Source organism: Culex pipiens, chromosome 2 (genome assembly GCF_016801865.2).
Source record: "Culex pipiens pallens isolate TS chromosome 2, TS_CPP_V2, whole genome shotgun sequence".
Classification (NCBI taxonomy): Eukaryota; Metazoa; Arthropoda; class Insecta; order Diptera; family Culicidae; genus Culex; species Culex pipiens.
This window is the reverse complement of record NC_068938.1, coordinates 42,665,533-42,691,832: the sequence shown is the minus strand read 5'-3', so window position 1 is coordinate 42,691,832 and position 26,300 is coordinate 42,665,533. Positions and strand designations below refer to the sequence as shown.

The window sequence follows — 26,300 nt, the reverse complement described above, 5'->3', positions numbered from 1 at the left end:
TCATCGTCATCTTCCTCCTCCTTCCGGTCCGCCTCCAACGAACCTCCATCCTCCTCCAACGCCCCCTCACTCGGACTCCCCACCGGTTGTTGTTCCTCCTCCTCGTCGCTCGAGCACTCGAGCAGTTCGGTTTGCGTCTCGGCTGACCGCATCGTGGTGCGAGATTCTTCCTGGTTTGATATGGTGGATGTCGCCGACGCCGGATGCTGCTGCTGCTGAACTCTTAAAATGTCCTCCTGTCTCAGCACTGGCCACAGGACCAGTGCCGCGTGTCGTCATAAGATGTCCTGCAGCGACTTGCGGTTCGTTTCGTAGTGATGGGGCTTCGGCTCGACGGTCGGTCGGTGCAGGTCCGGATTCGGCCGCGTTGAGGGGGACGAGTCTTTGGGGGCGGCGTCGATGGTGGCGGAGCGAGGGGTGGAGCTGGTGCGTCGGAGCTGATCCGGGTGGTGGTCCGGGGTTAGGTCCAGGTCCAGATCCTTAAGCCGGTGCATCGAGTCGTAGTGGTCGCGGCTGTGCCGGTTGATATTATTGTTATAGTTACTACCTGGAAGGGAAAGTAGAGTTAGTAAAGTAATACGTCGGGGTAAAACGGAAATTGCAACTTTTGATTTAACTTGGTGTATTGTTATGAACCTTAAAATGAGTCAATAGAATTCAGATTTGTATTTTTTTTTTCTAATAAAATTTGCAAGCAAATAAATAAAAGAATCTTATTTTAATCAGACTTAATTTTCTGTTTTCTATTTTTTATATCGGAATCGATGTTGAAAATTTTAAAACTTTTTTTTAATTTTTTTTGGCCAGATTGCTAATTTTTTACTATTATCAGTACAAAATGGACTGAAAACCATCAAAACTTAGTGAATCATAGAATCATAGATTGTGTTTAACCACGATTATAAAAAATACTTCTGAAAAATTTAATGAATTGTTCATATTTGAAGGAATGCAAAAATTTATATATATTTATAGCTAAGTTATTAAACCCCACATCGGATCTTTAGTTTCGCAATACAAAAAACGAAAATCAAGCAATGAAAAAAGTATTACAAAAACGATACACCTTAATAAAAAAAAATCATGAATTACTCCATAAAAAAAAAAATTTGGCTTTATATTTAGAGTTTACGTTTTGACCAAAACGCAGGTCAAATGAAAAAAAAAAATTAAAAAATATCGAAAGGATTGAAAATTTAATATACAAATTGACGTAACAGCGTTTAAACATAATGTTCAAGAAAATCAAGAAAATCAAGAAAATCATGAAAATCATGAAAATCATGAAAATCAAGAAAATTAAGAAAATTAAGAAAATCAAGAAAATCAAGAAAATCAAGAAAATCAAGAAAATCAAGAAAATCAAGAAAATCAAGAAAATCAAGAAAATCAAGAAAATCAAGAAAATCAAGAAAATCAAGAAAATCAAGAAAATCAAGAAAATCAAGAAAATCAAGAAAATCAAGAAAATCAAGAAAATCAAGAAAATCAAGAAAATCAAGAAAATCAAGAAAATCAAGAAAATCAAGAAAATCAAGAAAATCAAGAAAATCAAGAAAATCAAGAAAATCAAGAAAATAAGAAAATCAAGAAAATCAAGAAAATCAAGAAAATCAAGAAAATCAAGAAAATCAAGAAAATCAAGAAAATCAAGAAAATCAAGAAAATCAAGAAAATCAAGAAAATCAAGAAAATCAAGAAAATCAAGAAAATCAAGAAAATCAAGAAAATCAAGAAAATCAAGAAAATCAAGAAAATCAAGAAAATCAAGAAAATCAAGAAAATCAAGAAAATCAAGAAAATCAAGAAAATCAAGAAAATCAAGAAAATCAAGAAAATCAAGAAAATCAAGAAAATCAAGAAAATCAAGAAAATCAAGAAAATCAAGAAAATCAAGAAAATCAAGAAAATCAAGAAAATCAAGAAAATCAAGAAAATCAAGAAAATCAAGAAAATCAAGAAAATTAAGAAAATCAAGAAAATCAAGAAAATCAATAAAATCAAGAAAATCAAGAAAATCAATAAAATCAAGAAAATCAAGAAAATCAAGAAAATCAAGAAAATCAAGAAAATCAAGAAAATCAAGAAAATCAAGAAAATCAAGAAAATCAAGAAAATCAAGAAAATCAAGAAAATCAAGAAAATCAAGAAAATCAAGAAAATCAAGAAAATCAAGAAAATCAAGAAAATCAAGAAAATCAAGAAAATCAAGAAAATCAAGAAAATCAAGAAAATCAAGAAAATCAAGAAAATTAAGAAAATCAAGAAAATCAAGAAAATCAATAAAATCAAGAAAATCAAGAAAATCAATAAAATCAAGAAAATCAAGAAAATCAAGAAAATCAAGAAAATCAAGAAAATCAAGAAAATCAAGAAAATCAAGAAAATCAAGAAAATCATGATTTTCAAGAAATTCAAGAAATTTAAGAAGTTCAAGAAATTCAAAAAATTCAAGAAAATGCAAAAATTTAAGAAATTTAAGAAAATCAAGAAATTTAAGAAATTTAAGAAATTTAAAAAATTTAAGAAATTTAAGAAATTTAAGAAATTTAAGAAATTTAAGAAATTTAAGAAATTTAAGAAATTTAAGAAATTTAAGAAATTTAAGAAATTTAAGAAATTTAAGAAATTTAAGAAATTTAAGAAATTTAAGAAATTTAAGAAATTTAAGAAATTTAAGAAATTTAAGAAATTTAAGAAATTTAAGAAATTTAAGAAATTTAAGAAATTTAAGAAATTTAAGAAATTTAAGAAATTTAAGAAATTTAAGAAATTTAAGAAATTTAAGAAATTTAAGAAATTTAAGAAATTTAAGAAATTTAAGAAATTTAAGAAATTTAAGAAATTTAAGAAATTTAAGAAATTTAAGAAATTTAAGAAATTTAAGAAATTTAAGAAATTTAAGAAATTTAAGAAATTTAAGAAATTTAAGAAATTTAAGAAATTTAAGAAATTTAAGAAATTTAAGAAATTTAAGAAATTTAAGAAATTTAAGAAATTTAAGAAATTTAAGAAATTTAAGAAATTTAAGAAATTTAAGAAATTTAAGAAATTTAAGAAATTTAAGAAATTTAAGAAATTTAAGAAATTTAAGAAATTTAAGAAATTTAAGAAATTTAAGAAATTTAAGAAATTTAAGAAATTTAAGAAATTTAAGAAATTTAAGAAAATTAAGAAATTTCAGAAATTTAAGAAATTTAAGAAATTTAAGAAATTTAAGAAATTTAAGAAATTTAAGAAATTTAAGAAATTTAAGAAATTAAAGAAATTTAAAAAATTTAAGAAATTTAAGAAATTTAAGAAATTTAAGAAAATTAAGAAATTTAAGAAATTTAAGAAATTTAAGAAATTTAAGAAATTTAAGAAATTTAAGAAATTTAAGAAATTTAAGAAATTTAAGAAATTTAAGAAATTTAAGAAATTTAAGAAATTTAAGAAATTTAAGAAATTTAAGAAATTTAAGAAATTTAAGAAATTTAAGAAATTTAAGAAATTTAAGAAATTTAAGAAATTTAAGAAATTTAAGAAATTTAAGAAATTTAAGAAATTTAAGAAATTTAAGAAATTTAAGAAATTTAAGAAATTTAAGAAATTTAAGAAATTTAAGAAATTTAAGAAATTTAAGAAATTTAAGAAATTTAAGAAATTTAAGAAATTTAAGAAATTTAAGAAATTTAAGAAATTTAAGAAATTTAAGAAATTTAAGAAATTTAAGAAATTTAAGAAATTTAAGAAATTTAAGAAATTTAAGAAATTTAAGAAATTTAAGAAATTTAAGAAATTTAAGAAATTTAAGAAATTTAAGAAATTTAAGAAATTTAAGAAATTTAAGAAATTTAAGAAATTTAAGAAATTTAAGAAATTTAAGAAATTTAAGAAATTTAAGAAATTTAAGAAATTTAAGAAATTTAAGAAATTTAAGAAATTAAAGAAATTTAAGAATTTTAAGAAATTTAAGAAATTTAAGAAATTTAAGAAATTTAAGAAATTTAAGAAATTTAAGAAATTTAAGAAATTTAAGAAATTTAAGAAATTTAAGAAATTTAAGAAATTTAAGAAATTTAAGAAATTTAAGAAATTTAAGAAATTTAAGAAATTTAAGAAATTTAAGAAATTTAAGAAATTTAAGAAATTTAAGAAATTTAAGAAATTTAAGAAATTTAAGAAATTTAAGAAATTTAAGAAATTTAAGAAATTTAAGAAATTTAAGAAATTTAAGAAATTTAAGAAATTTAAGAAATTTAAGAAATTGAAGAAATTTAAGAAATTTAAGAAATTTAAGAAATTTAAGAAATTTAAGAAATTTAAGAAATTTAAGAAATTTAAAAAATTTAAGAAATTTATGAAATTTAAGAAATTTAAGAAATTTAAGAAATTTAAGAAATTTAAGAAATTTAAGAAATTTAAGAAATTTAAGAAATTTAAGAAATTTAAGAAATTTAAGAAAATTAAGAAATTTAAGAAATTTAAGAAATTTAAGAAATTTAAGAAATTTAAGAAATTTAAGAAATTTAAGAAATTTAAGAAATTTAAGAAATTTAAGAAATTTAAGAAATTTAAGAAATTTAAGAAATTTAAGAAATTTAAGAAATTTAAGAAATTTAAGAAATTTAAGAAATTTAAGAAATTTAAGAAATTTAAGAAATTTAAGAAATTTAAGAAATTTAAGAAATTTAAGAAATTTAAGAAATTTAAGAAATTTAAGAAATTTAAGGAATTTAAGAAAATTAAGAAATTTAAGAAATTTAAGAAATTTAAGAAATTTAAGAAATTTAAGAAATTTAAGAAATTTAAGAAATTTAAGAAATTTAAGAAATTTAAGAAATTTAAGAAATTTAAGAAATTTAAGAAATTTAAGAAATTTAAAAAATTTAAGAAATTTAAGAAATTTAAGAAATTTAAGAAATTTAAGAAATTTAAGAAATTTAAGAAATTTAAGAAATTTAAGAAATTTAAGAAATTTAAGAAATTTAAGAAATTTAAGAAATTTAAGAAATTTAAGAAATTTAAGAAATTTAAGAAATTTAAGAAATTTAAGAAATTTAAGAAATTTAAGAAATTTAAGAAATTTAAGAAATTTAAGAAATTTAAGAAATTTAAGAAATTTAAGAAATTTAAGAAATTTAAGAAATTTAAGAAATTTAAGAAATTTAAGAAATTTAAAAAATTTAAGAAATTTAAGAAATTTAAGAAATTTAAGAAATTTAAGAAATTTAAGAAATTTAAGAAATTTAAGAAATTTAGGAAATTTAAGAAATTTAAGAAATTCACAACATTCAAAAAAATAAAACGTTCAATAAATTCGCATTATTTTAAAATTAAGAAAATTAATGAAAATCAAAAAATAGAAAAAATAAGAAATTTGAAATTAATGTATCAAAAACAAAATACAAAAAAATCAAGCAATGAAAAAAAAGTTTTAGTGGTTAAAAATCAGCCCTGAAAGTTTTGAACGAATTCGAGGTGGTCTTACCTAGAATGTACTGCTCCTTGTAGCTATTGCTATTTAACGTACAGTTGGAGTCCCGCCGCTGCTGGTTGCAGAACGCGGTCCCGGTGATGGTCACGAACGAGCACGTGTCCGGCGCTCCAGTGCTCATGTTGAACACGTCCTCGTTCAGAACGCTTATCCGCGCTCGGCGGGCCCTCTCCGCCCTCGCTTCCTCGTCGTCGTCCTCCAGCTCCGTCGCCTCCGGCTGGTCCGGGTCGGGTCGTCCCGTCGAGTTGGTCGCGCTCAGACTCAGCTGGCGACGCTTGGGCAGTGGCAACGAGGCCGTCTTTTGGCGGTCAAACTTTTCCGAGTTGGCGCGTCGGTTGGAACCGGCGCCTCCTCCGACGATCCGCACGGGGGTGGCCTCGCGCGACCCGGAAATTGAGTGGGACTTGGAGTGCTGGAAGCGGGACGTTAGGCGGTTTCTGTGGGGTGTGGCCAGTGCGTTCGTCGCGGCGCCGGTTGACTTGAGGGAGAGGGAGCATTCGGTGGCCGGTCCGGGACCACTTAGTACGGAGCTGTAGAAGGAAGAGGCCGCCGGGGAAGAAGAGTATGCCATCATGGCGGATGGCCCAAGTGAGGACCGGTTGACACGGGAGTTGCCCAGCAGGCAGTGCTGGTGCTTCTGGTGATGGCTTCCAGGAACGGGCAGCGGAATGGTTTGGGTGTAGCTGTTGATCTTGGTGATGGTGGAGTTGGGGCAGGTGCCGTTGGTGTTTGGGATGGTGTTGCCGTTGCTGTTGGGTTGAATATTTTGGGGGGCAAACTGCTAGTCGCCGCGGTGGCTGCTGCGCGGCGGATTCTTACGATAGATGTACACTTGCAGCAGGATTGCTAGATCTAAGCTGACCTGTGATGTGAATACATGGTAGAAAAAAGGTTCAAAAGCAAGTCACAGCAATCTTCCTTACCTGCAGCGTGCCGCAGATCCAGAACTGCGTCGGGGCGTGCCTTAAGATAAAGTAACCAGTCTTGAACATATCACCGGCGGTCCACATGATCACCATGCAGATGCTCATACCGTGGGTGGACTTGTTTTTGTGGTTTCGCAGAAACTGGGGCGCACCTAAAAATGATGACTCAAATTAGTATTTTGTTTAAAGTCATCATTTAATTCGTCATCTTACCCAGCATGGCCTCGGTGAAGACGGCCAGGAAGCCGATGGTCTCCATGAACCACGTCACGGACAGCATCAGGTAGGTGACGGCCGCGCCGACGACCCACACCACCAGCATAAAGTCCAGGTAGGACTGGAAGTCGGTCCAGCTCCAGAAGTAGCGCGTATCGAAATCTGTGTTGCAAAATTGGGAAGGAATTAAAGAATTACAAATTTGTTATTTTTCACGTGAACACTTTGTTAAGGGGTTACATGCAAAAAAGAGTCAATGTGAAATGAGTTACAAAGAATTCGTAACGAGCTCTAACGTCGGGTCAATGGCGAGTGGGACGAGCAAAAAAAAAACGAACAGTTCTTGGACAATGGACAATGGGGGTCATTAGTGATGCACTGGGCTGGGATGGTCAATGACTGAATCAACGTGGAAAACAGCACAAAAACACGCAAATATCCGAGCGACAAAAAATGTTAATAATTCATTCTTCTACGCACGATGATGGAACGAACAAAAAACCAAACGCAAATTATGATAAAATGTTTTGACTGAGTTGGGCGCTCGCTTCCGAAAGGAGGCCTTGACGTGCCCTTTTTCCCCCAAACTCTAGCAGGAAGTGGAGCTGTGAATTCCTTGCTGAACTTCGACGAGGACGCACCCTTACCTTGGGTCGAGGCCTTTCAGCCATCGCCGTCATCAGGGAATGTGGATTGACAGATGGCGTGCAGGGCAGAAAAGTTACTGAGGGTTACAAGGGGGACGCGTGTGGCACATTAACCCAGGTAAGGTGGAGGAGAAAATAAACCTAGTTATGAAAACAATGTAAATGGTTCCTCCCAACACCACCATGGGCGTGGAAATGGGCGAAAGGGTGGGATTATTTCTCTAAATGGTGACGATGATGACGGGGACAAGCCCATGGGCGAGAACAGGTGAGTATTTTTATTATCTGGATCGGGATATGGAATTAGAATTCCACCGATGATTGATAACCATCGTAAATATGATATCTTGGGCAAAAATTTATATCTGAACTTGACTTTTTCTCTTAGCTTTTACAAATTATTGTCAAAAATGATTTTTTTTAAAACCTTAATATCTTTTTGCAACAGCCTCCAACACTCATACTCCCATAGGTCAAAAGTTAGGGAATTTCATGGACTATAAGCCTATGGTATTAACTTTTTGCCAATCGCAATTTTTCGCATAGTTTTTTTTTTTTGATTTTTCTATTACAAACATTTTACAACGTTAGTTTTTGCCCTGTAGACCGCCATAGCGGCATTTTTTGGTCTCAATTTTGTCATATTCGGAATCCTCGTACAATTTGACGTAAGTAAGAAGGAGTTGTTGCCTCTTAAGCACCTTTTGGTGCTACTCAACAGAATTTTTCTTCAAAAGCATTTGTTTTGACTTGCTTACATTTACAAAAAATCTGACAACTTGGCAAAATCTCTATAAAAGTCTATTTCTTAAAGCAATTTTGGAAGAAAATTTCAAAGGCATTCTAATGATTTTAATTTTTAGCAATTTTTGAAAATCAGCGCATTGCTTTACTAAGAATTTGACAAATCCAATCAAAACTGGAGATAAGTTCATATAAACACATAAAAAATCGTGGAATTTTGGTCAAATTTTCAAAATGAACATTAACAATTCAAAATTCATTGAAAGTTTTTTTTTTCCCCTTTAAAACATTAAAAAAATATAAAAGGATTTTTTTTAACTAAAAATAGAAAATATCAAGGAAAAACTTGTACAATCGATGAAAATATGTCACTTTTTATACGTGTCACTTTTTATCACTATCAAACCAACAGGTCAGTGTACTTGATGATAAAAAGCAATGATTGATAATTTTATATAAAATAAATTCTTCAGATATTTTGAAATTGTTTTACTGTACATAAATTCAATATTTCTCCACTGAAGATGAATATCACCCTTGAAAAGATTCATTCTATGATGATTTCACATAAATTTTCAATAATTTGTGATATTCAAATAAAAAAATATTATCTGTCTTGGACATTTTTTTCAAATTTTGAATGATTTTAAATTTTTTGTTGCAATATATTTTCAAATGTTCTCAAATATACAGCCAGCGAAAACAGAAAAAAAATATTAGAAATTTAGTGTTGTTTTACAATGATCCATTTTCTAATTTTGCTTTTTTATGGTTCTGGGAGATAGCATTTTTCTCTTTTTTAGTATTTTTCTCTTAACTCTGGACGAGGTCATATTGATTTATGACAAAAGTTGTTCAAAATGCTTAGTAAATATTAAAAAATTAAAACATTTTAACTAAACAACGTTTTGAATGTTGCTAAAACAAAATTGCTGAACTTTTTTTAATTTAGGGAAACGGCATCTAATTCCAGCGTGCCTCTAATGTTGCCATATCAGCACTTTGACATTCAGCTCATTAAAAGTGTTTTCAACTGAAATCGAGCTCAATAAGAAGTGAGCAAGCAAGTTTCTATCAAATGTTTTGCAAAATTAGTTGTTTAAATACTGAAAATCAGAAAATTGGATGGAGTTAGGAGCGAGTGCTTAACCTGCCAAATATACGAGAATTTCCCCTACCCATGCGCAAGAAAAAAAAAATGTTTTGAAATATTTTTTAGTCTGAAATTTTAGAATTTTGTATGAATTTGAGCTGAACTGCATTTTGCTTATGAATTAAGCTGAACTGCATACTTTTTTATTTTCATTTTTAAACGCTGTTATTCTCTATATATATAAAAAAATTTCGACGGTTTTGTTCGAACGCGAATCAATTCAACACGTAACGTCGGATCGAGATGCTTTTTGTTGCGTTGGGTTCGTAAAAGTCCAAGGAAGATTCTTACGCCAAGAAGTTACAACTTTGGCCACTCTGGAACCGATTCCGGAAAATCTGCAGATTGTATGGGAAAAGTTACGTAAAATCAAATTTTGATCACAGGAGGCTGAATAAGCAAAAAAGTTAAAAACGTCAACAAACTAAAAAAGGAAAAGACGAAGTTTTTCGGGTAAGGCTTGTATATATATAAAAAAATTCGACGGTTTTGTTCGAACGCGAATCACTTGAATACGGAGCATCGGATCGAGGTGCTCTTTGTTGCATTGGGTTTGTATAAGCCCAAGGAAGGTTTTTACGCTAATAAGTTAAAACTTTGGCCACTCTAGAACTGATTCCGGAAAATCTGCAGATTTTATGGGGAAAGTTACGTAAAATCAAATTTTGATCACAGGAGGCTGAATTAGCAAACAACAAGAAACGTCAGGAAACCAAAAAAGGGCAGGACGAAGTTTTCCGGGAAAAGCTTGTGTTTTATAAAATGCTTAGAAATGCACTCAATTTGTTAAAGGCTTTCTTTTATTTTGTTTATATTTTTTATTGTTCTGCAATTACTGCTTTGAAAACTGCAGTAAAATAAACTTTCAAAGAAATCAAATGCTCATTCTTGAATTAAAACGTTAAATGCATGATAGAATGCGAAAACATACAATTAAAATACTTTAAAGAACTTTTCGTGATTGAAAGAATGTTCAAATAGCACAAATTATATAAAATTTTTACGTTTTAGGAAGAACTTCGAATTTTAAGAACACTACATCTCACAGAAATTATTTTAGAAATCAACTCAGAAAATGTAAAGTTCATAGAAAAATTATTATTTGTTATAGAAAAGGATTTTTTCCCTTTTAAGCACTATTAAAGTTATCTTTTGTGCTTTTGAAAAATCTGATGCAGAAGTTATGTATTTTGAAAAAAAAACATTGCTTAAACTTTAAAAGTAATTTTATGCTGCATAATCAAATTTGCAATCGAAATTAATTTTAAATAAACGGTAAATAACTAAAATGTACCTTTTAAAATTGTTGTCGGAAATGGCCAGTTTTTGCAATTTAAAAAAAACATGGATGAAAAGCTCACCGGCAATAATTATGTTTGAAAAGCTAAGAAAAACTCCTGGAACAATTCTGTTGAAACTTAGTTGATCGAACTGCTGGTTGCTATTATAAAGCTTCTTTGAAATTTTTGGAATATGAGTTTTTTCTCCGTGTCGACTTATTAGCCCTCAACTATTGGTTTCAAAGTTTAAAAAATTAAACTACTTTGAAATTCTTTTTCATTTTTTCTCATCATCCAGCTGCAGCTTTGTTGGCCGAGGGAAATTCTTATGGTGAAAAGCAAAACTTTTGTCGGAATTATATTTAAAACAGGTTTTTTAAGCAGTTTTAATTGAATTGATGCTTTTATTACTGCACTTAATAAAATAGTATTGGAATTACGTATTTTGGTGAAAAAGAAGCATCTCTTTAAAAAACAAAAAACCAAGTTTAAAAAAAGTAAGAGCAAAAGAAAAGTTTTCATCTGCATCCTCCTATTGACAAATCACAACGAAAGAGTTCGGAGTTTGTGGAAGTTTCGATTATGCGGGATGACTTCAATTAAAGTTTGTGAAATGTTTAATCAAAATTCAATAGGCTAAAAAGCCTTGATATGTTGATTGTTGATAAATAAAACAACTTATTTAATCAAGACTTTGTTTTGTTCCGATAATTTCTGCGATTTTCTCTGGAAAAAAAAATCTCAAATGCGTCTCCGCGGTAAAACAATGAAATATGGAGCACGGTGAATCATGAAAAAAGGACGACTAACTTTATACCATCGCCGTCGCAGACAAGCCCTTTTTTCCTGTCACTTGCTCGCTAAACGTTCGTTACAGACCAGAGGACAGGACACAGTCCCGGTTGCGTGCCAATAAAGCTGTGTATAAAATGGGCATAAAAAATTAAAAACGGTCTCAGTTAGAAAATGCGTCCCCTGTCATCGATTCCGATGGCCCCAAGGGTGTCGTCGCTAATAAACAATTGATCTGGCGGTGCACGACGGCAGCAGTTCGAGATTTGTCCCCGGTGGTCGATTTTCGGGAAAATTCATGAAGGTCGAGGTCGAACCGCTTTCGGGCGGACACGCGATGCCCTACAGGTACTTTGGGGGCATTAAAATTAGGCGATTAGCGTGAATGGATTTTATTGCTTTATTCACAGTTCTGTAGAGTGGTTGAACATGGCTTTTCCATCAAGTTTAAAAAAAAAAAAGCTGAAAGCTTTTTCGTTTTTCTTTGAGTGAAAAGTTTGGACCATAAATAACACAAAAAAACATCACGAAGAAAGCTCACAAGAAAACGCAACAAACTAGTTTTCCCCAGCTTTCCCAAACCGGAAATGGAAATTTACACTTGCTTAATTCGCTTCTTCGACCAATGTTCGTCGCCCCCATCTTTCTAGCTGTAGAACGTGATGATGGATGGCTTGGAATGGCTTTCCGCAGGAAATAGTCCATCCGTTAAACCATCGTTCAAATATTTGCGTTCGACAGTTCGGGCGGAGCCAATAAAAACGGGCTCGCGGGGCATCCGGGCGGAAAAATTCACAGTAGGTACAAGGAAGATTCGATTTTCTCTCCAAACGCGTATTGTAAAATAAATAAGTTTTTAGAATCTGTTTGTATTTGAAATCATGTTTTAGAGAATTTTAATTTTGTTTGCTAACTTAAAAATTTTAAGGTAATTTTATTACTTTTTCTATGCAATTTGATATTTGTTTCCCTGAGTAGTCTTCTTTCAATTGGTCCCAAGTTGTTGTGATTGAACATGAATTGTCATTTTTATTTGTAACCTGATTTATCAATCAAATAATAGAAAGATATCGAAAAGACAGTAAACGGACCTGGGTCAGAGTCGAACAACACACACTTTAAAAAATATTTGCAGTTGCCTTTGTGTTTGTAACAATAATTGTAGCCTTTTCAAATATATCTCAAATTTTGTTGTAATTTTTTATGATTAGGGCCTGCCAAATTCGATGTTTTGGTTTTTAACAAGGTTGTTAATCGGCAAAATTATCGTCGATTATATTATCGTTTGACGATAACGATAATGGTTGAAAATTTCGCTTCGTTTGATTCCCACATTGCATATTTAGAAAATTTGAGTATTTTCGAAAAAAACGATAATTTGTGAAAATTTTAAGTTTAAAAAAAAACTCTAAAAAGTGAAAAAAGCATACAAATTTCGCTTCGTTTTGTATAAATATTGCATATTTTGAACTATTGAGTATTTCGAAAAAATACGGTAATTTGTGAAAATTTTAGTATTTTCAAAAAAAACTCTAATAAAGTGAAAAACATGCAAAATTTTGCTTCGTTTGATACCCATATTGCAAATTATGAAAATTTGAGTGTTTTCGAAAAATTACGGTAATTGATAAAATTTTAGTATTTTCCAGAAAAACTCTAATGAAGGGAAACAGCATACAAAATTTCGCTTCGTTTGATACCCATATTGCATATTTTGAAATTTCGAGTATTTTCGAAAAAAAACGGATTTTTTTTAAAATTATAGTATTTAAAAAAACTCTAATAAAGTAAAAAGTATCCAAAATTTCACTTCGTTTGATACCCATATTACATATTTTGAAATTTCGAGTATTTTGGAAAAAAAATACGGGAAATTTTGAAAATTATAGTATTTAAAAATCTCTAATAAAGTGAAAAGCATCAAAAATTTCGCTTCTTTTGATACCCATATTGCAAATTTTGAAAATTTGAGTACTTTCGAAAAAATTCGGTATTTTGTGAACTATTTTGAGTACATATTTTACTTTGAAACTTACGAGGTTTTCAAATAATATGTTCTTAGTGAAAGCATAGAAAATTTAACATGATTATTGTTGAATTGTTCAATTTCTGATAGATTTGGAAATTGAGTTATCTCCATTATCGGCGATAAGATTATCGCCGATAGAATTATCGAAATAACGATAATGATAGATCATCGTTATAGTTATCGTTATCGAGTCTCAATAATTTTATCGTTAACAACCTTGATGTTAACATTTATTTTCAGGGTTATCTCTGAATCAGGAAATTGTAATAGTTAATATTCATTCCACAAAAGAATCAACTTAATTTCTTCCTTTCTATCAAATTTGTCAATACACTTTCAAAGTGAAAAATTACACAAATATATACTTTCTCTTGATTTTCCAAAAGTCCCGTGAAACAAGAAATGATTTTTGAGGAATTACCAGGGTGTGAAATTGAACGTTCTGAACCCTATTTTTTTTGTTTCTTTTTTTATGTATATGACAGTATTTTAGCAACAAGAGGTGAAATATTCAAAGTCTTATATACAAATTTATAAGAAATTTTCAGAAAATTTCGAAAAGTACTTTTTGTTTCTAGGTATGATTTAACTTCTGCAAATTATAAATTTTTTTGTTCGCAAATGTTTTTTTTTTCAAAAAATGTTGATCAAAAAATAAGAAAGTACAAAAATAGTTTTCTTGCGCGAATTGATTTTCTGTGTTTAAAACAGAAAAAAAATATATTTTAGAGTGGACGAACAAACTACGCTTAATAGCTTCTTTAGTTATGGGGAAGTTTGAGGCAAATAAAAAGTATTCGATGTCGATGCATTGTTAAATATTAAAATTTAGAAAATATTTTTTTTTGTCAAATTCAAAATTAATTGTTTTCCTGTATGGATCACACTGACGACAATTTTTTTTTTTCAATGAAAATTATTGGTTTTAATTTGATTTATTTAAAAATAAATTAGGATTTTCTTATCCAAAGATAACTGGCAACAAATTGAAACCCTGTAAAGTACAAGCAAAATAAATTATAAATTGTTTTAATTGAAAATTTTCACCAACATACAATATTCGTGTCAAACTGCCATGAAAATCAACCGTTCACTGTCGCATCTTTTTCCCATCGTTTGATAGTTTGCTTTTCCTGTTCCAACTCCCCCGCATTTTACGACCATCCCAGTCCATATAATAGTTGTTAACTTTCTGATGCCCATCAGTGGAAAACCAGCAGTCGTCAGCAGGAAATGGCATTCGGTATGGCTGCCTTTCAACCGGTCTGCCCACTAATGGACATTTTCACCGTACTGGGAAACAAGGACGACCAGGATTTGTTTGCAGACAATCTTGTGTCCTGTCCAGTCCGGAACCACATTTAATTGATTTGTTCAAGGAAATGTAATCAAGTTGTGAAATGGAAATTAAAAGGGGAGCTCAAAACTGAAAATCAGACCAATCTAAAATAAAACGCTGACTGAATAAACTGAAAATTTGATAACCGCGACAAAATTTCCATTCCAAATGCCAGAAACCGAAAGAAGGTCATTTATTATTAGTCACACCCCCAGAATATTTCCTCCGCGTGCCAGCAAACTACAAATAACTTCGCTCCATTCAACGGAGCCCACCGATTTCCACCTGATTAGAGCCGTTGATTGCTTATCAGCGAGAAAATAACGCGCTGGGTTGCGCTCAACTGGAAATGTCAGCCGGAAAAGCTGTGAACTTTTCTTCGCCAGTCAGCCCTGGAAGTGTGCTATTTTTATGAACTCCACACGGGTTTGTTGTGGAAGTAGAGAGCTTTTGCGATGCCATTTTCACACTCCATAAACTTTGTGCGGTTGGCCGGGTTGGCTGGCAACACGGTTGTGGCGAATGTAATTTTAAAATCGGACACTATTTTACACAGAGAGGGCATTTCAACAGGGGGCTTGGACACGGGAATATTGGTTGCCGGTTTCTGGTGGGAAAAGGGGCCGGCTATGCTGACATTGAAATGATTACACCGGATTTTGGGAAGGTGTGAAATGGGATAGTGGGTTAGAATAATAAAAAAAAACAAATTTTGCCTCATGAAATTAAAATTTCAAAATGTTTTACCTACATTATTATATCCAGCCATCCTTTATAATATGAAGTCTAATCAACCATAAACTATCAATGTCTAAATTAAAAAAAATACAAATTTGGTTTGTTATGCATTAAATCCAAAAAGACAAAATTAAGCCAAATTGAAAACTCTTGGATTGCACTATATTTGCAAAAAAACAAATTTCCAGTTACAATTTGTGTTTTGTTAGAATATAAAAGTTCCTATACAGGATATTACATTTTCAATTCCGAGTTTTGGAAAAAAAAAACTTTCATCTATGATCAATTTATAAGGTTATGAAGAGGGGGTAAATAAATCAAAGCTTAAATTTAGCTTACTAATTTAGGGAAAATTGTTTCGTAAAAACCCTTGATTTATTTCAAAATATTTGAAAAATCTAGTTTTTTCATTTTATTTCTTTTAACTAATTTCTAAATTAAGCTAAATTCAAATACAGGATGAGGCGGTTTTTTTTAGTTTTCGCTGTTCAAAACAGTCAGCAAAATAATTGAAAACTTCTGCATTCTTATTTTTGTTATGTTTTGTGCTACCATTTCCTGCATTTTGACTCAATACATACAGGATGAATTGAGTCCTCATCATTGTTTTATATTTTTTCGTTTCAATTTTATCGTTAAACTATTTTTGATATTGAAAGTCAAATCATACATTTTTATTGGGAATAAAACATAACTTGAGCAACAGTTTTAAATACAAAGTAATAATAAAATCGTAACCAAACGTCAAATGACCAACAAAGTTAAAATCTTCTGGAAATATTGAGCTTAAATCGGTGATTCATGGAAAATTTTATAATTTTTCAGACAATTTAAGAAGAATATTGCTGACATATGTAGTATGTACACACTTATTTTAAATTTAGTAAAACCCCAATCCCTATCTTTTGTAGTTTAGTATCTTTTAGTGTGATTTCAACTTGAATTTGGAAAAATAACCAGAATTCAACAAGGAGTTTATCAGCGTTATAATAGCATTTCCGAATGAAGTTCACGTTTGGATAGAACTGAAATGTACGAAACCTGAATAAAATGAATAATTTTTTTAACAAACGAAAATGCGAAATTTTCTGATCATTTCAACTTAAATATTCTTATATTTGGTCTTAAATATAAAATAAAGAATTTTATCTATCTTTAGACCTTTTCAAAATGTAGGCTTGATTTTAAAATTTTGAATTTATGGAATTTAAGATCAAACAAAATCCTAAAAGTTTCAATAATTTACATTGAAAATCGGACGAATAGTTTCCAATATATCGTCAGTTGAGAATTACATGTTAATTAGGTGACATTTAGAGACATTCATTTTCATCGATTTGATGTCTTTGTGAGGCTGTATCTCAGAAGCAAGTACCCTGATTTTCAAAGTTCATGAGAGAAAGTTATAGTAAATTTTCTCAAACTTTCAAAAGCATGTTTTTTTGTGATTTTATTTCAAGAATTGTATTTGAAACCAAACAATCGCAAAACAAAATCTAAAATTAAAACCTTAATCAAAAAATTGTCAAGTTCCCTTCGATTGCAATTTTTTAAAAATAGTTTTTAAATACTTTTCTCGTCCAGATTTTCGTTATCTAAAATATTTTTTTCAAAAATTCATGTCTCCTAAACCAAATTTCGCCCCATTAAGCACCATTAATAAAAAAAATGAATATAAAAAATACGAATTTTGGCAACTAAACTTGTAGTCATTAAACGATAAAAAAGAAAAATATGATTTCTTTTTCAGTGTGCATATTTTTTTCTGAAAAGTCCTAATCATAACCTACAACTTTGCCGAAGACACCAAATCGATCCAAAATTGTATTGAGACTTGTCTAATCTAATCGAATCTAATCAATCCTAGCGCAAATAGTTTTTCGAAGGGATCGTGGAGAAAACCACTCTCTTTTCTTGTCAATCGTTATCATTTCTAGTGCGCCAATGTATTAGAATGCATTGAAACATCACAAACGTTCAAGCGGCCAGGCCTACTGCGTAAAGTATACCGCAGAGATGATTCTTTGAAGTGGTGAAATTTTCGCATTTTGGAGACATTATGTAGGTTTTGATCCAGGGAACAACTTTGTTGATTATCGCAAAGCGCTAGGAATTGATCCCAAAAATGTTGTGAGCAAGTTTTAAAATTTTGCCAAAAAAAAAAAACACTCCAAAAAACATCATGTATCTTTTTAGGATCAAAACCAAGCGCTTTGCGATGTTCTACAAAGTTGTTCCCCGGATCACCTATAAGAAACTTACATACATGTAAATCGCCGAAAATTTCAAAGGTTGGTATGAGCACACATTAATACTTTTTTAAATTGTGTTTTCAGGGCATAAAAATATACATTTTTATCTATTAACAAAACAAATTTGAAGACATTTGGTTGTAGCATTGCCGAGATATAGCTATTTGAAGTTAGCAGTTTCAAAAAACGGGTGCCACGATAACTTAACACTGCCTTAACCAAATCGGCTCAAAATTTTGGTGAAGACTTGTTAAACCGGTCCCGTGTGCATGACGAAGGCCAATTTTCAAAAAGTTTATTTTAAAAAAAGATAAAAATATTTTTTTATTTTTCATATAAAAAATCGTTAGTATTCGATTTTTGCATTTTTTTAAAAAAGCAAAATTTTGAAATCGGGCTTCGTCATGCACACGGAATACACCTTGAGAGTCTTCACCTCAAATTTCAGTCAATTTGGTCCATCCCATCTCGAGATATCGTGGCACCCGTAAATCAACTCTGTGTTTAGAGAAAAACGTTTAGAAATTTGGACAGTTCGTTTTACGCATGGCAAAATTTTTAGGTTAAATCGTCTCTTACTTAGTTTAATCATGACATATCTTCGTGAATTTTTCAGGAGTGACTGAATATCACCTTTTAAGTGGATTTAATAAATTTTCAGTAATATGAAATCTTATGATTTTCTACATGTATGTAACCCCTTAAGAAGAGGAAAATTTGATAGGGTTTTCGGGAACTTTCTCTAAGAAGATGTTAAAAATGAGCTTTCCCCGTAGTAAATTGTTTAAAGTTCCATACTAACATCAGGTCAAAACTGTACCCAGTAAACCTCAACCAAATAAGCTCAAATTTTTGGTCTCAGAAGTTCATACTTTGAAAATTGCTGGCTAAATGAAGTAAAAATAGCAAAAAAGCAAGTTCTTCCATTTGTTTCAAACAAAAAGAATTTTGAAACACTATGCACCATCCACCGCCCAGTGACGCAGCTAAAAATACAAGTGCTGCAAACCAATCACGAGTGGGAAATGATACATTTTAAACCACCTTCATGCCCACATGCCAACACTGTGCCTGCATCCGTTGGAAAATACTGAATAATAAAAGCGTCCATTTTTCCGGCCCGGAAAGCAAACTTTCCATCAATCCTTGCTCTTTCAGCCTTTCTTCTTCCTGAGCAGGCAAAGAGTGTGCAACATCGTTCTCCACCCCCGTCTGGCTCAACGCTTTCCCGAGTGTCGTAGGTCAGCACGGGATGGAGGATTTGTGTGTGGGTAATGGGTTGTCATTTCGGATGGGCTGTAATTTAATTTCCGAGAAAATATAAACCGCCAAAAATGTTCGACTCTTCGTCGTAGGAATTATTGTTTTGATACCGGGAAATCCAATTTGGTCTCGGATAAAAATTGGCCACTCTAACATTTGCTTGTTTGGCGGAAATCGCTGTCCTGCCAGAATTGGTCCAGCCTAGGTTAACTCTCCAAGGGGTAAGGATGAAGCCATGCTCAACCGTCATGAATAATTTGATATTGGCGAAGAGAAGAACTCACGTAAGCAAAACAAGTGAGAAAGAGCATATCAATTGCCTATCTGCAGGCGCTGCAACACTATGAATGTTTTAAGTTTGCTCCGTCCAGTTTCAACTGTTAGTCCGCTCATGCAAATTAAACCAATTAGCAAACAGCTGATGAGCGCCAATTGAGCACATCAATTGCCAACAATTGGAATAATCTAATGATGCAATTATGGCCGAGAGTCTTTAATTGAATTTATTATGTTGAAACTGGGTTGCTAAAAAATGTTAAGCTTAAATATTTTTCTAACTACACAATAATTTCGGTAAATAAACTTCACCAAATCATCATATTTCTCATGTCAAAAATGTTAAATAGTTGCCACAAGAAGATCATGAAAAAAATATTTCCAAATATTAAAGAAATATATAAAACCACATTTCAAAACCATTCAGCTAAAAATAATCGTATTCAACTAAAAAACTGCAACCTTTTCTATTCATTGTTAATATCTCAAGACCCCATTTAGCATAGCACGCAGCACACGACCACCATACTTGAAGAATCTCCTCCCTCTCACTTATGATGGATAGCGAGCCACTTGAAACTACAATCTTTTCTTGTGCAAAAATCATCCAGCAAAAGACGACACCGAGCGACGATGGCGAACGTTCTAAAGTGGCTCAAGCTTAAGTTTCTTTCTTCGACGACGTCAAAACAAGCTGGTCCACTTGACAGGGACCAACCGCGCGCGTTTTAGTATACAAAGCTCTACCAACCAGGCTACTACGAGAACGACGATGAGCGATGAGAAGCGGACTCAAGATTTATGCTATATGAGGACCTGTATATTAGCTGTGAGTGTGTGTGTTTGTGAAGGGTATGAGTGACGGCTAGTTGAAGTGCGCAACATGGCGCTGCTGCTGTGCACTTGTGACATTGTTGTTTTTCTATTGTTAGCGGGAGGAACAATGGGCACGATCACGGAACTTGAACACACACACAAAGACGTGAACGAAACACTGGATAGCAAGAAATTATCAAAGTTGCGGCGGAGATAAATTTTGGAGAAATCATGTTGAATGGACAATTAAATTTCCAAAAATAACAGATTTAGCTAAGGAAAGACCATATAGGTCTCAAAATGTAGAGCAAATTCTCCAGTTGATGAGTCTATTTTCATTTTTATGATTTGTTAATATTTTAAGACAATGCCTGTTTTTACCCAATATGAATCCAATAAAAGTCGTCAAGTAAAAAAAAAATATTAATATTCATATTTCCAAAATTTTCGTGCAAAAAGTATCATAAAATTCTTTGGATGTACTGTTAAAAAATTAACATATGAGTATTCTTCAGAATTTCGCAATTATTTTCGAGGTTTTTAATTTTGTATTTTTTATTTGGATGAACTTCAAACCACAAAAGAAGCCATTCTCCTAACTTGTTTTTCCATACAAGTCTCCATACAATTGAAGTATGTTTGATACCGTCATCAGGAGTGACATTGGTCTGGATGGTGTAAGTGGGTCCGCCGCGAGATTTCGTAACGGCGACCACTGGATTGTAATTTCAGTGCCCGTTCAAATTGGAAATTTTTGATATGTTAAAGTTAAAATGGCATCTTTAAATATCTTAAATATTATTTTTGAGAACAATCTAAAATACTGAAAAAAATTTAAATACGAATTCAAATTTCCAATCGATCATTACATTCCTTTTTCTTTTTAATTTAGTGCACGGTTTTCAACTATTAGGTAGTTTTCGAAGAAGTCATTTTTTTGTAATTTAAAAATACTTCTTGAAATAATTTATAACCTCTGCAAAAAATATTTTCAGGAGCTGAATAAATTCCTACAACTTTCTGCTGAGAACATCATCTTAAAGGGTAAATTAAGTAAAACATTTGATTTTTCGCAGAGTCACCTTATTAGCCCTTACTTTTCAACTCGCGATATCACTGAAATTATTAATTTAATTTTCGATGTAAAAAAATGAAACTTTTGTGAAACATTCGTAATTTAAATATCTAGCTTAACAATTAAAAATGTAAAAAAAGTGTTTTGGCTCTTTCGAAGGTAACTCTTGATTCTGAAAAATCGAATAATTTTTAACAGTAAAGAACAGAAAATTTCATTAAATGGAATGTTTTTAAATTGCAAAAAACTATTTTTTTTTTTAATTTTTGCTCTTTAAAAAGGCAGTTCATCATAAAATATAAGTAGATTTGTTTGGATTGCAAATTTTACATCTTAAAAAGATATTTTAAGTTTTGTTTGAACATATTTTTCCATTTTTTTCCGAAAAATTGCATTTTTTCAAAAAATTATATGTTTTGTACCACATTTTGTTCTATCCAAAACTGAAGCTCAAAAAATGCATTTTAGTTCCTTAAGGCCGTTGCAAATATTTTACACAGTTTATGTCAATATTGGTTCAAAAAATATGGGGGCAAAAATATTTTTTAACAGAAAATTTCAAAATTTCAATTTTAAGCCGCCCGAGCAGACGGAAATAACTTGGGAATAACATTTTTTGATATTTGAAAATACTAGGCCAATAACATATTATGTTATTTATAAAAAGATTTGTTATTCGTCGTTATGATTTTTATGTTATTGGATTGTTATTGTAACAACAGACTAATAACATTTTTAGTTATTCTTTGAACAAATCTTTGTTATTGTTTTTTGTTATTTTAACAACTAATCCGATCATCCCAATAACAGTTGACACAGGTTTTTTTTTATAACAAAAAATGTTATTCCAAAGTTGTTTTGGCTTTCAACCCATATCAGACCAATAACAAATTTTGTTATGATAACATAAACTCTGGAGCAACATTTGAAAGGGGCGGTATGACATTGCTCTTACGGCCTTTCGTCCCATTTAAACGCGTGTAATGAAAGGCCTTGCAATGTCGAACCGCCCCTTTCAAATGTTGCTCTGGAACTGTTATTAAATCCTTATGCGAAAATTGATTTTTCAAGAAGATATCATAACACTTTCTGTTATTTTAACAGTATTTGTTATTGAAATGGCATAAATTTTGTTATTACCGTATGCCCGGGCGAGCAAACATCTGGAAAACAATATACAGTTTCCTGCGTTGATAATCATTGATAGCAGGATTGAAGCAGTTGAAAACATATTTTGATTTTTTGTGAAATGTCGATGTACGGTGCAAAAAGCTTTTTTTCGCACAAAAATATTATATTCGCCTAAATTTGGGTTTTTTGAAAACTAATGATTGTATGAATTGTAATGATTGTAATGAATTTAAAAAAACTTTTTTCATTCAAATGTTTAAATTATGTCAAGAAATATTTTTTTTAGGAATTCAAGTTTCTAAGTTTTATTTTTCCTTAAAAAGCCAACAAATCACCTTTCATTTGAATAAAACTTATTTGAAATCGGTTCAAATGGTGGAGAGTTATATTTTTTGAAAAATGTGATTTTTGTGAAAATCGACGAAAATTGCCATTTTTTTGACCACTCTAACACGGCGTAGGTCACTCTTTTGGCCAAAAAAATACGGGTATAATTATTTTTGTCAAGGAACCCCCAGAAAAAAAATGTGATTGGAGAACTATTTTTCGGTTTATGTTCTTTTTAAATGGAATTGCTGTACCGAATTAATTCTGTTTTTTTTTTTTCATTTTTGTAAAAAAATCATCCATCCAAAACGATCAATAATGTTTTGAAAACTACTGCCTAAAAAATTTTTTATTGAATTCAACTTGAACGCAGATGTTTCGTGCTATTTAGTGAGACATGGTAACACGTGTTCATTCTGATAACGGCTGTGATGTTTCGGTTAGAGATGTTCTTGTGCAGGCTTTGCGCTATGGTTAGATGACAAATTCTACATTCTTGGCCTAACAAGGATGATGAAGGTGCGGCTGTCTACTACGAGGGAAAAAAACCCCAGGGGTCCTTCCAGTAACAACGTACCGATAATGTAGTGCCTCGACCTTGACTTCTTCAGACTGCCCGGCGGGCCACCGGCCGCCGCCGCCGTCTGGGGCAGTGTCGAGCCGATTCCGATGGTCGTACTGTTGGCCAGCTTGCCCACGCCCGCTTCGGGGACTCCAGCCCCAACACCGGCCCGATTGCTAACCACACCGTCGGTCTTGACGACGACATGATGTTGGAGCTGCTGGTTTTGGTGCTGGTTCTGCTGCTGTTCATCAATGACTCTATTAATAGACTCCCGGGCCTCCAGCAGGGTTTCATCTCCTGTGAGGCGAGAGACACACACACATATACACAAACACGTGGTCAAGTACTTCCGTAAGGAGAGGGGAAATGTTTGTTTTCTGCTGATTAATCGGAATTTTCTAGTAGAATCGGCCTCCGCTTTTATTAGACGTTTTGTCGTTTGTGGGAAATCTACGACACTTAGTCTGAACTTCAACAACCTCAGCAAGTGCCATAAGAAAGAAGGAAATTGTAAGCAGCGCAAGCAAAAGAAAACTTGGAAAAGTTACGTGATCGCGTGAAGGTCGAGGAGAAAGCTTTTTCTCTACATGTCAGTCTAGAAAAAAATATTGCTGTTGCAGAATTGGTGGAGCCACCCGAATAAAAATGGGGAAAAATAACACCAGGAAAAACATTTCGCTTGCCGTTGTTGCTTCTGAAAGGTGCATAGGTGGTGAAGCTGTAGCAAAAAAATGTGTGCAATTTTGTTTTGCTGTATCACTGTTGCGCAAACAAAGTTGGATCGGGTTTGTTGTGACAAAAAGAGGGTAATGATTGCTTTGCTACAACTTTGGACATAGTTTAAGGCTTATATGCTTTTAGAATGCACGACACATTAATTATACCGTAAACCGGGGCGACTTTGATAGGATTTCAATTTGTTTTTGGAATATTTTCCAACAGGTAAGGTTTCACTCAAGATTATTATTTTTAAAACATGTACTGGGGTAGGCCACACAAAGTCCATGCACTAATTTGGAAAAAAAGTTTTTTCTATAGTGTTTAGAAATATAGTTACGTTAAAAATTCTTAGTTTAAATTCCGGGGTGACTTTGATAGTCATAGTTTTTCTTGTTAAAATCATATTTAAGATGTTCAAACTTTATTTGTACGTTAAATGTACCATCACTAAAGTAGCTGATATAGTTTTTAAGAAAAAAAAATCAATGTTTATATTTAGTTAACTAAGTTTATAAGCTTTTTAACAAAATAAATATAAATTTTAGGTAAAATTGTTAAAAAGTCGAAATTTTGCATGAAATTTGTAAAAACTAGTTTTGTTTATAAAATTATCGATTTATATTGCATTATATACTGAATTCGAAGCACTAATCACAAGTTTTCACATTTTACATGAAATTTGCTCAACTGAAATTGCCTAAAAATTTGGAGATTTTTTTAAATTGTGTTTCAAAAACACATATTATTTATTATTTAAAAACTTATTTTACCTTCTCCTAGTGGAAAATTGTCCAAAGAATCCGAAAATGCATTCCGTTTTCCGATTCAAAATCATGTTCATTGAGAAAATCATGACACTTTGAGAAGTTTAAAATAATGACTTTCATCAACATTTTCTTAACTATAGTTAACTAACTTTTTAAACTTTTCAAAATTTTATGAAAAGTTATTTTTGAGGTTCTTTGAACACTTCTCTACCACGGTCAGAATGATTCTAAACAATTCCGTACGTATTTTAATTGTACTCTCATTTTTCGGAAAAATCGCAAACCTATCAAATCACCCCGGCTATCAAAGTCACCCCGTTTTACGGTACTAAAAACATCTGAAACAAATGCACCAGTTTAATAATATTTCATTGCATATTTTCATTTTATTGGAAGCAACCTGAGACATCTCTTTCGATAATAGTGCATTAATATATTAGCTTAAAAAAAGTTCTGACAACTTATTTTATTTTTAAAGATTTAATTGAAATTCAAGCAAAAAACAGCCATTTCAATTTTATGTAAGGTTTGACAACTCGTCCAATGACATTTAAATTTTACAGTATTTTTCGATAAAAATATTTAACAGAGATTCCAACCTTGTTCTGGCAGGGTCTTGTCGATCGATTGGATCCCAGATTTGACAGCTAGATTAGAACCCCGAGAGTAACATTTCGCCTCTCCATATTGGTTCTCTTATACAGTAGTGTTACTAATACAATATTTTCAATAAATATAACCATTCAAGTTTTAATGGTGAACAAACCATTAACAATCGATTCAAATCAAAGTTATGATGTTCCATTCAGCTTTTTTACACCAATGTTCATGTTAAAACAGCTTATCAATTTGTTTAATCTAAGAAAGAAAAAAAATCAAGAGCAAATACAAACTGAAATTTCTAACGATAAATATTTGCATACATAAAGTAATTTAAAAAAAATCGGATTAATAATTTAAAGAATTACTATTGAGAATGAAGAAATTTTTGAGGATTTTTTTTAATGGAAGCCTTTGCCAGTTTTGATTTGCAGTCGATTTGCTTGAATTTCCTGTGAAATAAGAATATTGAATAATTACGAAATATTTCATTGATTTTTGCTGTAAGTTTTTTGAAAACTTTTTCTTACCCTTGTCTATTCCGTAGTTATAAAGGTCATTCCACCTGAAGTGTGCAAAAAAAAAAATGCAAATTTGAAAATTACCATCTCCGATTCTGCTCAAATTTGGCAGAGCTGTTGAGACTATCAAAACATGCAAGAATCCCGAATTTCATCCAAATCGGACCACCCCCTCCATTTCTGTACCCTCCCAAAAAATCGACTTTTTGGCGATTTTTGAGCGAAACCCCTATCTTCAAACGGCGATAGCTCAGGAACCACAAATCTTGGAAGACTGGTCTTAGACTCAATTTTGAAGGAAATTGGACGTAGAATCCATTTCCGTGATTAAAATTTAGATCAGGATATTTTTTCTACAAGTATTGCGCAATTGAAAACTTTAAATGGCCGTATCTCAAAACAGCCCTATTTATTTTTTAATTTTGACCTCACCATCGTGTTCCCCGGCCAATTTTACATAAGAATCACTTATCGACAGAAAGGAATATGTTTCGTTCCAGAGATATCGATTTTTAAAGTTTTTAGTTTTTGAGATTACCTACATCAGCTACACTCGCCGCATCTGCTAGAAGCACACAGGTGCGCTGTTCAATAATTACTACCTGGCAATTTATTGAAATAAGATTTCATAGTAAATAATCTTT

General features: G+C 31.6%; 2 protein-coding genes across 3 annotated transcripts in view; both read right to left on the bottom strand.

The window, feature by feature from the left end:
- Nucleotides 1-275: 275 nt before the first annotated feature.
- LOC120420888 (uncharacterized) lies at nt 276-6,253 on the bottom strand. Its single transcript, XM_039584010.2, has 2 exons — nt 5,474-6,253; nt 276-547 (listed from the first exon to the last, which is right to left on the bottom strand). Exons 1-2 carry the CDS (start codon nt 6,051-6,053, stop codon nt 276-278), a joined length of 852 nt encoding a protein of 283 aa, XP_039439944.1. The 5' UTR covers nt 6,054-6,253.
- The window catches only part of LOC120420887 (solute carrier family 66 member 2), a 59,560-nt gene continuing 39,429 nt past the window's right edge, over nt 6,170-26,300 (bottom strand). Inside the window, exons 3-6 of one of the 2 annotated variants that reach the window (XM_039584008.2) lie at nt 23,061-23,345; nt 6,619-6,783; nt 6,403-6,557; nt 6,170-6,341 (exon numbers count right to left, since the gene is read on the bottom strand). In XM_039584008.2, the coding sequence (XP_039439942.1) occupies nt 6,261-6,341; nt 6,403-6,557; nt 6,619-6,783; nt 23,061-23,345 (686 nt within the window). In that variant the 3' untranslated portion in view covers nt 6,170-6,260. The remainder of the gene's footprint in view (nt 6,342-6,402; nt 6,558-6,618; nt 6,784-23,060; nt 23,346-26,300) is intronic. The other variant, XM_039584009.2, reaches the window with a different exon arrangement.

Coding starts and splice junctions, on each gene's coding strand:
- LOC120420888 (XM_039584010.2), bottom strand. CDS start 6,053: ATGATGGCATACTCTTCTTCCCCGGCGGCCTCTTCCTTCTACAGCTCC. Junction 548..5,473: donor CAAGGAGCAGTACATTCTAG/GTAAGACCACCT, acceptor TTTCCCTTCCAG/GTAGTAACTATAACAATAAT.